General features: G+C 38.3%; 1 protein-coding gene across 1 annotated transcript; it reads right to left on the bottom strand.

Annotated features, from left to right (window-relative positions):
- Positions 1 to 805: 805 nt before the first annotated feature.
- si:ch211-216l23.2 (uncharacterized protein LOC565061 homolog) lies at positions 806 to 12010 on the bottom strand. The gene is made up of 9 exons (XM_056388143.1): positions 11681 to 12010; positions 11436 to 11522; positions 10507 to 10580; positions 9974 to 10097; positions 6133 to 6332; positions 3631 to 3909; positions 3309 to 3476; positions 2460 to 2705; positions 806 to 2210 (listed from the first exon to the last, which is right to left on the bottom strand). The coding sequence occupies exons 1-9, from the start codon at positions 11740 to 11742 to the stop codon at positions 2173 to 2175; spliced, it is 1278 nt and encodes a 425-aa protein (XP_056244118.1). The 5' UTR covers positions 11743 to 12010; the 3' UTR covers positions 806 to 2172.
- Positions 12011 to 12597: the final 587 nt, after the last annotated feature.

Genomic DNA, 12597 nt, shown 5'->3' with positions numbered 1-12597 from the left:
GTACATCATGAGGTCAAAAGAACATTTCACACAAATCTGCTGCTAGGTTACTGACAAGCACCAACGAAGGTACACGACGATTTCCACACCACTGAACGTGGAACATGCAATTACTTTGATTTTTATCTTTCTAACTAAATTAGATTACGTTTCACTTTCACATTTAAATCTATGCCTAGTGCTACAAATCCTGCCAAATATCCAGTGATTGAGTGCTGCCACACGTCAGTCAGTATTCACAAGGGGCGTGTACTTAAATTGATGTCAACTTTATTCGTTATGATTCAATCTGTTTTGAATAAAAGAAAAAACTATGAAAATCTAATCAAATCAGAAATATTCAAGCTATCTTCTCTTTCCCCCTCCATACCTGTTGAACATTAACATTGCTGCACATCAAAGAAAATATGACTAATCCACAGCACAAAGTGCTGAACATTTACAATTTATATAAATTTTTAAAAAAGAGAGAGTGTACAGGATTTGAGCATTATCTACAAAACAGAAATGTTCAAGGTTTTTTTAATCTCACGACTGCTTTCAGTGATCCGTGAAACCAGTGATCTGTCACACTTTGATGGTTAAAATAAAACGTGGAAGACTTCCCAAACGGTTTCATAGCACTAGAAAAAATCTTGCAATTCACTACACAGTACAGGACATAAAGTACAAGCTGTGATTCTCTTCATAATTGCATTGGTGCCTTATCTGAACTTGCCACACAAGAGTAATGCGAATGAAGTATTGTACAAATTCTAGAAATAAGTCAAAAATAATAAAAACCAATCAACAGCACAGAGCCAGAAAAGTTTCAGTGTTTAATTGTTTGTTATGGAGTAAACCTGTGAGTTTTTTCCCTGAATTACAATAAGCAAATGTGATTGCCACATGTCAAACAATCAGATTTTGCCACCAAACTGATTGAAATTTAACAGAAGAGCTGATTAAAATTGATTTTAATGACAGAACACGACATGAACATGGCCTGATGTTTTGCAATGGAGCTATCCTACACATTATGTATTAAGATGGACATCTGAACTCAACATCATGCAAAATGAAAATTGTAATATTTGTTGACTTGCTTTGCACATAAATTACTGACAAAGAATATATCAAGAGATTCATATTCCTTTAGGTTATCCTGGCAATCATTTCAGGCTGGCTCTTGTGATTATATGCAACACAAAATCAAAGTAAATGTTTTAATCTGGGTGGCAAAAAATGGTTACAAAAACCCAAGATGTGAGAGGGAGAATGTTTTCACTGCCAAGGTATGTGGTAGTTTTTTTTCCCTTCAGTCCTGTCACTACTATGTTTATAAAAAAAAAAAATAAAAAAAATTGAATATGACAAATTATAGGATTTGTTTATTTGTCATAAAAAGGTGCCAAACGTTGTAAATGCAAGGATGAAAACCATTATACAAAAATCCTTAAGACTATTTACTTTTTATTATGTCAAAAATAAATTTAGATATAAATAAAATACAATTTCAGCCAAGAATATAGCTTATAAACACAAACTTTAATTGGTTGTTGAATTCTCTCCTCAGGAGAATCCTTGAGGAAATCCTCATGAAGTTTTAAGCACCATCTTGAGACACTGTGTACAGCAGGTAGGCTACTTGTTATATTCATGATATACATAAAAGTTTAAATTCCTAATACCACCATGTGACCACCAATACCTTTTGCTTTTTTGTTGCTTAAATATCGAACAGCTGTCCTGTTGTTTTCTGGGGGTTTTTTTGCATTCAGCTACATAATATTCAGTGTTTCTCATGTGCAGCTTGTCCCTGTGACCTACACCTACCTTATGGAGCTTAAAGAGACAAACTGGGTTGACTGTGTGAGAAACGCAGTACATTATAAAGAGAAAAAAAATGAATGAGAGGGATATTGGAAAATTATCATCCAGAAGAATACTCCATGCCATCCTGCCTCAATCCATCCACAATAATAACATGATAATATATAACATTAACTACCATCTTTTGTATCTAACTGAAAGTGGTTTACCATTGTTTTGTTTTGTTTTTTTTTTTTTAAAAAGGTCACAACAGGAACCTACTCAGGGGCCACGAGTCTTCTCTTCTAAAGTTAGGCGAAATGGCACACTGCTGGCAGTCTGCATGTGTAACAGTGTGTGTGTGCACGTCTCTGTCATTTGTTAATGTCGCGGGCCACTCGGTCGAGGAAGAGGGGGTCCTGATCAGAGGGAGAGAGGAGTAGAGACGAAGGGGAAAAAAGACAAGACAAAACAAAAAAAAGACACATCAAGTTAAAATGAAACTTTCTTTGTTTATACCCAGTGTAGTCTCTTAATTCATGGTACCTATATATAAATGCTGGATAACAATCTTACAGAACATACTTAACCAGTACACATCTAATTAAAAAGGAGAAGAAAAATTAATTTCCAGACAAAAGCGAAGGAAAAAATCATAAGCGACCCACCTGGAGCAGAGAGAAGCGGAGGGCGTGAACTCTTTAGGGAGGGGGGGGCTCCTCGAATACTGTGAGGGCCCCTGGGGCCTGTGTGGTATGGAAGAGGATGGTGGAGTAGGGGCCCACGACACACAGCAGGGGAACCGTAGGGGCTGTGTGAGGATGGGAGGCCTCGTGAAGCTGGAGCTCCTAGTGATGGACCAGGAGGCCGATGTAAGGACAGCAGTGGAGGAGGTTTGGTTTTGGGATAAGAACCTTAAAAAAAAAAAAAAAAAAGGGAGAAAAGAAACACATTCACTGCAAGGCTATTCTTTGTTTTGGATTCCCTTGCTACAGTAATTTCTAAAGTCTTTGCAAATAGTTTTACACACTGATACTGACATTAAATCAAACTGGTGAAAAAACTTTTTGTCCATCAAGTCTTTTTGAAATTGTTCCAGATCAGAACCACGGATTTCCCAAAAATATCACTAAAACTGATAATAGCACATACTGTAAATATAAACGTGGCATTGCAGAAATTTAATAATGCAAATTATACATTATGACACCCTGTTTTAGCTTGACCACATTCACACATTCATAAATGCACAAGTTAGTTACCAAGGACAGGGAGAGTAGATATCTGGCAGACAGCACAACTGGAATTAATTTAGAGGCCTCTGCCATTGATGCATATAATACAATGTATTATAGGGTGAACAAAGTTAGATTTTTTATTTATATATATATATATATATATATATAATATATATATATATAAATAAATAAATAAATAAATAAATGTGGTTGTCGGGATATTGTTCCAACACTTTTATCAGAATTTTCTTCAGAAAGTGGTTAAGTCTGCAGCCCAACCTGGTGAAGGCAAGAGAGGTGCAGGTGGAGGAGGGGAGTGGTCCACCATGGGCCCCCCTCCGCCTGCAGACTGAGGTTGAGGGGGCCCAGGTGGAGTAGGGAGCAGAGGAGGCGGTTTTCCCAGTCCCGGAGGTAACATGTTCCCTCTCTCCCCTTCAATGTTGGAGACTGGAGAGAGAGAAATACAGAAAGAGGACAGAATCAGAATAAGGAGGGATGTTGCGACCAAAACAACCAGAAAAGCAGAGGATAACAGGTTAAAGTTGTAATCAGGAATACTGACAACACCAGTCCCAGCTCTACAGTGTAATCAGGGTCTCACCTTGTATGTGCTCCTGCCGGGAACGAACATAGTCCGAGACGGTTTCCAGCTCCTCTGGGTAGAGATGCACCCCCTCAGCTAACAGTACGAGGAGCTGCCGTGTCTCAGACGGAACACTGTGGCGCTCGATCTTTTCTCGATCAAGAAAGTCATCCAGCAGCTGTGATGCCTGTGCTGCTATGTCTGCGGGGTCCCTCGGCGGACGCTCTTTGACAAGACCACGACTGTACTCAGCTGCAACAAAGTCCATGGCCTGGTCTTTGGGCATATTGCGATGGACTGGGAGGAAAATGGGAGGGTTAATGGTGAGGTGTCAGGGGACTGAAGTGGGACAAAGAGATGAAATAAGACAAGACAATATCCGTAGAAATACCAGTGAAATCGGTGGGGTCCTTAAAGGTCATACTGAGATGCTTCTTGTTTTATGTGATGTTGGGATCAGCGAATGGTACTTTGGTAGGTAATTTTGAATGTGAGTTGTGGTTTGTTGGGGGGTGGGGGGTGGGGGGGGCATGCAATTTGTGTAAAGATGTACATTTATCAGTTACTTTGAATTTAAATTACATTTCTGAACATACAATTTCTGTAACATGGATTCAGATGTGATGTCAGACAACAATGAAACTTTAGATTATCTGTGTATTTAAATGATCTACAATAAATAATTCCTCTAATTATATTTGCTTTAGCGCATGCATTCATTGATTTTATTTTGCGTGTGTGGACAACACGAAAAATGTATTTAGGTCATCTTTTGGTTTTCATTTGTTTTGTTGTGAGCTACACAGAAAAGCATCATCATAGTACAATTACATCACTTTGCACAGTTGTGATGTTCTTGTTTTATATAATCCCAATTTCTTATTTGTATTATGCAGATTTGTTTGTGCATGTGCATGATGTGCGATCAGTTTTTGTGAAATAGCTGTGGTAGGGAAGCACAGCTCTGCATGCAATTTGTTGATTTTGTTTTTTGAACAGTTTAGTGCAGAACCGATATAGATATTGACCATATCACTTGCTGTGTCTCAATTCGCAAACTTTCATACTCACACTTGCTATTTTGAGTGCGGCAGTATAGCAACATGCAGTTCACTATAAGTACCCCGATGGTACACTCAAATTGGTCAAAAAATTTAGTGTAAAACGATGGACACTTCTCACCCTTCTACGGTCGCCATCATGACCACGTAGCGGAAAAGGAGGGACCACCAGGGTATTTTCAAACTTGTGAAAACGACGACCGAGGAAGGAGAAACATTGTCAGCGCTGATGGCAGCCTAATTTCTATGTCACATAACATAGGGAGCACACGCAGGGAAGTAAAACATTCAACTGAAGTCAAGTTAGCAACGCAGTCGGCAGGCGGGTAACAACGGTGGTCACATGTTGCATTAGTCATTTCCGGTGAGGGCGCAACGACAGTGTTTGATTTGGGATGACACCACCCTGTCCAAATTCGCACATTACGCCACTGAGTATAGTGTGTACACAGTGTAGCACATGGAAGTGTACCGACTGAAGTTTCCGATTTGACACACAGCAACTGTTTCACAATGTGAACGGCATAGAAGTTTCACACTGAGTCCGCTCAAGGGAAACTACACTTTATTACAACCTGAGTTTTATTTTTGTAGCTTGGGTCATCTGTTCTATAGGTTATGATAACAATGTACTGTGAGAACATGACAATGATAATTGCTAAAAAAAAAATAGTTACAACACAGCAACAAGCATGAGCGGTCTGATGATCATACCGACAGTACACAGAAAAACTGAGTGAGCACCACAATGGCAAGTGAGGTCAGTTGAAACAGGAAGTCTGTCTGTAAACAATAGTACAATGTCTACAACAGACAGTTTGTGTCATAATTACACCTTTTGATTTCATTTTCTCTTGCAAGTAGTTTGACTAGTAGTTTGGTTTCTTTATAACTGCTCTGACCACTTGCATTTTTTGCATTGTGGGACCCATTTTATAGCAATGTCACCGCTTTCATAGATGACTGCAATTCATTTTGTGATTTAAAATGTTACCCGTTAGAACTGTTGACCCGCACCACAAAAATGGAACAAATTGTAAGAAAGCAAAGTTTTCCTTGGACATACATACTTTGCTATTTTTGGACTTTATTCAATATGTTAGGTTTGTAGTGTTACGTAATGTTAGCCAGTGGATAGTCTGCGAAGATTAACACACTGCTGATCATATTATGTGTATATATGTGTGAATGAATATTGAGGAGATATGATTTATTTGGGACTTTTAAATAACAAACGTTTTACACTCAAAGAGTTGAGTGCAGAATTGTAGCTTCAGAACTCTACGTGTTTGTGTTTTAATGGTAGTATTTCTTGTTTTTATTTGGATTTACAAAGGTGATGTAGAATAAACATAAAACGTGAACCGCATTAGACCGAACTGAGCTTGGAAGAGGGATGGAGGGTTGTAACTGAGGCTGTCTGGGGAAATTTTAAGGAATACGAGGGGTACGAACTTACTTTTGAGGGATTCTGAGAATATGATAACAGTGCAGGAGGACAGAGCTATGTTTGTCTGCTCCACCAGAATACATAACGGGGAGCCGTCTGCTCGGACATCCTGCAGGGCCCGGGTTAGGCCTGATTCCGCCTGAAGGTAGAGCATTTCCACTGACAGGCCACGCTCCTGCAAGCACTGGCTTAGCGATTTGGGGTAATCCCTTTGAGAGGAAGAGAAACACTTTGTTAACTTGACATTTCTATGTTAATTGACTCAACTGGCATGTAGAGAAACCTAAATTATATCTCTGAGAGGAACAGAAGGTTATGACTTAATTTAAAATGCGCTTTACCAATAAAAACGTAACCATGAGTCATCATTCCTTTTGGTGGTGGATTCTGTGTGTATGGACCAAGTGTAGCTTTAAATGGCATGTACACAGGTTTTTGGATCTCTCATAGATGTGTTTAGTGTTGTAGTATGTGTTTATGTAATATATCAGGTAACAGTGTATTTTATTCATAAGGAAGACTTAAGTGAATTCATTTTGAATATGCAAATTACCGTGGTCCTTTTGTCAAAGGAAAAAGCTACACCAAAATCCTTCAAACATTTGTAGCAGCTATTGGCAGTTTGCAATTTTGAGACCACTCTGCTAAATGGTGGTATTTGATATGGTCGTGGATGAATGTCTGGACATGGGTAAGTTTGGTGGCATTTTACATCACAACTTTCTTAAGTATCAGTGGTAAATTACATGATTTTAAGTCCCCATGGGTCATGGAGAAAGGGCTTCTTCCCAGATTCACACTTTGCTCCAACATTCAACAACCATACATGTGCAAATTGGTTAGAAGCAGATACAGAAAGAGCTATGGGAAGTCATCAACTGACACAGAAGGAGGCGCAGCAGCTTGAGAAAATTTGGGTGAACCAAAAAAAAAAAAAAAAAAAAAAACACAGCATCTGCTTGGTGCTAGCATTTTGTCGTCAGCAGCCAATCAAAGAAAGTGTAATTTGAAATGATGGCCATATTTTTTGTTTGGAATGTACCAGCGACAAGAATGACAGAATAAAATTAATTTATGTTGCAGTGGAGTGGCTTGAAAAGTTTCTATGAATATCATGGTACATTTTTTTCTTCAGAGTGAAACTGGATCACGTCTGGAATTCAAACTTACAGAGGTAAAGAGTGTTTACCATTCAAAAGAGGTTTACGAAGTGGAATTGCTTTACAATCTGCAATATACATTTAATATTGCAGCTGCAGCTACAGTTGTAGATACCACTCTCTCACAGCACCTGCACCTGTATTAGTCGTTAGTGCATTTATTTAAAAGGCTAATTTGCAACTCTGGGAAAATTAGCCTTGTAAGATTAGAGCTGGCACCAGAAAAAAAATTTAAATGACGATATACTATGTGAAACTATAAAAACATATCTGTGACATTAATTGCAGTCAAAGCATAAAATGCTTTTAAAAAAATAAAAGAACAAGGAAGAAATTACATTAATACTTAGACCTATATTCTTGAATTTACCACAAAACATATGGATTTACAATCGCAGTGAATACAGCTCATTTACATGTATATTCTCACTTAAAAAGTATAACGAGCATTTGTTAAGCATGCAATGACTCTCATAAATTCAATCTATTTTGTTGTTGTGCTATTACTACACCCCAAGTTAGGCCACTAGTAAGTAAGCTGCTCTAACTGTGTCACAGTAACATGCAGACATGCAGACCCAGCTGCCATATGTGGCACAACTTCACAGGTGCCATCTGCGTATGAGTATCTTGTGCATGAATTACCTCTTTGATATTGCTTTGTGTAGTGAGTGTAAATGTTTTATGTACTTTGACCACAACTACTTTGCACCTTAGATGCAGCAATGTTAGCGTTACAGAATAAGCTTTGTGTAATGGGTTGAGGGCTGATTAATTTATATGTTTTCTTAAAATAAAGAACATTTGACTTGTGCGTGTAGTGTGACATGCAACAATAGCAGCTTTTGATGAAATAAGGTTGTTTTTGTGAGAATGTTATTCAAGTTGTATTTGATATGTACAGTGAATATGAATGTTGTGTAATGACGTTTCAATAGGAGACTATATTCTACAACTTTGAAGCTTTGGTGGACAGGTGTGTGGGTGTGTGTGTGTGTGTGTGTGTGTGTGTGTGTGTGTGTGTGTGTGTGTGTGCGCGCATGAGAAATGAGAGAAGTCAGTTTGTACTTACTGTGTTGAAATGGTAGCCTGGATTACATAATTTCAATATGCAGATATTGATATAACCTTGGTTATATGAATGAACATGGATAGTGATTTGATGTGTTACACCTTAGAGGTTAGAAAAGTCACTCTGCTGACAGCACACTAAAACACAGCTCTTAATGTTCACTATTTCTTTTTGCGCAAGCAAATCATATTAAATGAAGTGGGTGAAATTTGGAGCTGGTGTTTGTGAAACTTCAAAATATACAACAAAGTATGCTCCGGACGATACCAGGGCAATAGAAGGACGGCCGGAGTATAAACAAAATTCACATTGTCTCAAACTAGTTTGAAATTTTTTTTTAAGGAAAATGGCATGAGTCTTTTTGTTATATTATTGTTGTAAGGAGGAGAAACAGGGACCATGTTAGTGATCATAAATCAAAATGAATGGGACAGACATAATCATTCAACACAACATAGAAAGCAAACTGTGCCTTTAAGCCATTTAACAGGATAACCTGTCCCTCCTTTTCTTTGTCATCATGACTGATGATGATTTACCACCTCACTGTAGAGTTTGCATACCTAAGGATCACTGAGAGTGCTGCTGCCAAATGTACAAAAAAAAGTGATTATCTTTAACAGCTGAATCTAACAAGTCCAAAACTGCTGGGCAACTACTGCCTGTCCTTAGTGCACTACTCCCACAACAACTACACTGACTTAGCATAGAAAATATTGAAAATATTCATTTTTAAACTGTATAAATAGCGAGTCACCAAGCTTTACTGGCTGTATACTACTGAACTTAAAAAATCATGATGAAATAATAACTACAATATTCTATGTTTTTGTTATTACCAACGAACCCCATGAAAAGACCAAAATCAACAATATGTTAATAGGTTGCAACATGTAAAACACAAACAAAGCTCTTAAACTAATACAGTGAAATCAACAGCAGCAGACTGGCAGCCAGAAGAGTAAACTGGGATGTGTGGGAGCAAAGTTAACTAAGTATCAAATGCTTTAACATTAAGTGAAACATGACTTCTGACTTCTAAATGGATTCGGGTTGGAACTATAATAAGAAGTAAATTTTAGTAGAAGCCAGATATGTTGATTTTTAAAAGACTTATAAATAAACTCATTGCCAGAAATGATATAATCACAAGTGGTATGTTTCCACAAGCACCTACAATGTTTATTTTTGTTGTGGGTAGTTAGTCAAGAGAGGTCCTCATTACACAAACACAAACTCATCAAATGTTGATGGTATCTAAGCCTTGCCAAACTTGGATTCCTCTATTCGAGATAACACTTGCATTTAGCAAGTCTTGAAGATTGTATCCATCACAAATACCAGTAAAACCAGAGGATCAGGGTCAGTGAGGACTTGAATCACTAAAGCCAAGTCTCACCAGAATGAGCATGCATGGCATACATAAATGCTTGAGCCCAAATACAAGAGACAAATGTAAGAACATTTGGCTAACCCTTTAAAAGAAATGTACAGTTAAATGACATCCATCAATCTTGTCTCACTGACTGGCAGTCAGGTATAAACTATCAAACCCTGCATGTGAAACATTTCCACCTCAGCTGCTTGTAATTTTTATTGTTTCTCTGCAAGTACTCACAGGCACTGGTTGGTGACAGAGAGCACCACGCAGTCGGGCGGTTTCCTCTCCTCCTGCACCTGTCTGTAGAACCTCTGATACAGGGCTTTACGTCTGTCTGCTGGAGTGGAGCCCTCTGGCTTGGCTGGGGGTTAGAGGAAGGTGACGGGGTTGGGACACAATGAAGGGGGGGTAGAAGGAGTAGAGGATGAAAGAGAGAGGGGCATATGCAGGTGGATAAATTATATTTTTGGTTAATTTGCAATCAAAAGTGCATCTATGTGCACTGAAGCACTACTCATGATGAAATGGTACTCTATCAGTTAATGCATTTTATGTGTAAACTTGTAAACCAATGAGATATCAGTTATTGAACAAATGCAGCTTGCTCTTTCATAATGAGAAGTTTTGCAAGAATTAATTAATTTTTTTTTTTTTTTATGTCCTGGTGTGCAAGAGTTCTGTGTGCCTCATATCAAAAAAGCACAGAAAAAATAATTATGTGGTGCAAACTTAATGTTTTTTTAGTGAACAATATGAAGACAACATCTCACCATTCGGCTGATGCTTGTAGGCCTCATACTTTACACTTCCACTGAAGTTTTGCATTTGCTCTAGTTCCTCATAACTGAAAGAAAAGTGGTGAAACAGGTGCATCTTTAATGCTACATTGTAATGAAGGAGACATTTCTATGCAAACTATTCACATGGTCATTCTACATGATGACTTGATACGACTGAATATGTTGCAAACACTTAGAAACAGAGTTCCTCTTATTTAAAATGTTTAAATCCAACATCAACAGCAAAGCATGCATCACGGAGCCTGGGATTCAGAAATTAATGAACCAGTTAATGGTATTGCATTCTCATGGTATATTATTTGATCAGCACACACAAATAATGGCTCAGCTCACTGTAGCAAACATTTCATTTGTAAGCTTTTCTAATTTTTTTTCTTCTTCTAATATTATAGAACATCTGCAGTGCTAAAGCAATCAGATGTGAATTTCTGAAATACTAACTGTAACAACAAGCACAGAATAGAAAGACTATTGTTTGCAAGCTACTGTTTAGTTTTTTTCTATTCCTTAAAGGTCATGAAAATAAAAGTAACAGTGCATTGACGTCATCAAAATATGTAATTTGTGCAAACTTTTGCATTCAACTCTATAATGTAACATATAAAATATCAGAAACAGTTTATCAATATGGTATTACTGAATTGATTATATGACCAAGCCCAGAACCTAGAGTTTAAATTTGTATTTTCTTTCTCTGAGACACATACACAAAGTTTGCCTTCAAATTAACCTAAAATGAAAACATAGAACTAACTACAATATTTTTTTTGTTCTTGTCTACTGTCTACTCAAACACTGTAACTGGATTATAATTTGTTATACATTAACTACTAGGTAAACACAGCACATTAACCTTATGAAACGGTGGCTTTGAATTAATCCAATGTACAGGCTTGTACCTTTCCAGGGCATCCTTGAGCTCTTCACTCCTCTCCTCTCTGGTGGGGTAAGGCGCTGCTCTCCGATACAGACGCAATTGTTGAGCACTGCACAACACAATTAGTTTTTTCAGGACCGTATCAAATATAGCTAACATTTATTATCGTTAAATTGCCGTGCCATGCCGTTTTGTTTTGTGTTGCGGGTGCTACCTAGCATGCTAGCTGCTAATGCTGCTCTTGCTACAGGGGACCACAGGGCTTACCTTCCGTTTGGGTTAGCTGGCGGCCGCCGGGCAGCTGCAGATGATTTCGCCCAAGACGACATGTTGTCTTGCACTCCAACTCCGCCTAAATAAACCAAAGTTTGTAATCGCAGGGAGGAAAGATATTTTTCTCCTAGCGTTATTCCACCAGTGCCTCCACTAAACCCTCTCTGTACTGGAGAGGAGGGGGAGGCGGAGACTGAGAAGGAGGGGGCGGTGGAGGACTTCTTCTTCTAGCTGTCCTGATCTGACCTGACTAGCCAGCTTCCGTGTGTACTACCGCCCCCTACCGGACTAGGATGTTAAGACTGAAATAAAATTGGAACAAAACTGATGCCTTTGTACCTTCCTAGCAATGTATCATGATTTGATCCTTCCGTGATGCTCCTAGTTTCCCAATCCCCATCACTTCATACATGATATGACTTCCCACTGTAATTACACTTAAAGGGTCAGTCCACCAGGATAAAAAAAAAGCTATACATTTTTTTTTCCACTTTAGGTTAGGGTTAAGTTATGGATTATTGTTTGTATGTCATTCCATTGTTGGGCACTCTGACGACTTGTAATTCAGGGACACACCATATGAAGGCAAAGTCCTGTTTGATTCACTCTTACACTGTCGCTGTCCAATGAAGGTAAATTTGCCAAAAAGTGATCCTTAAAGAAAGAAAGAAAAATCATTGAACTGTTTTTTCATTTGTTTGATTTTTGATTGTCGTCGTCCCCCCCCCCCCCCCAAATCACAATTTCTTCTGGAGAAAAGGGTATGTACAGCATCCAGACTGCCCGTTCTGATGCTCTCAAGCCAGCAGTGGATGCTTCTACCAGGTGATAAATACATACACCATAATGTTTTTTGTGCTTTGTACTAGAAGAATCTATCCATCTATGTATTTAGGATCCATGTGTGGTCT

This window comes from Seriola aureovittata, chromosome 10 (assembly GCF_021018895.1).
Source record: "Seriola aureovittata isolate HTS-2021-v1 ecotype China chromosome 10, ASM2101889v1, whole genome shotgun sequence".
In the NCBI taxonomy this organism is placed as follows: domain Eukaryota; kingdom Metazoa; phylum Chordata; class Actinopteri; order Carangiformes; family Carangidae; genus Seriola; species Seriola aureovittata.
Note: the sequence above shows the minus strand (reverse complement) of the source record. Positions and strands in the feature narration are given on the sequence as shown.

Bases quoted from the DNA above. Each gene is read 5' to 3' on its own strand.
- si:ch211-216l23.2 (XM_056388143.1), bottom strand. From the start codon at position 11,742: ATGTCGTCTTGGGCGAAATCATCTGCAGCTGCCCGGCGGCCGCCAGCT. The intron at 10,581-11,435 runs GTACAAGCCTGT...CTTTTCTTTCAG, and splicing joins CTCAAGGATGCCCTGGAAAG to TTATGAGGAACTAGAGCAAA. The intron at 3,477-3,630 runs GTGAGACCCTGA...CTCTCTCTCCAG, and splicing joins CCGGCAGGAGCACATACAAG to TCTCCAACATTGAAGGGGAG.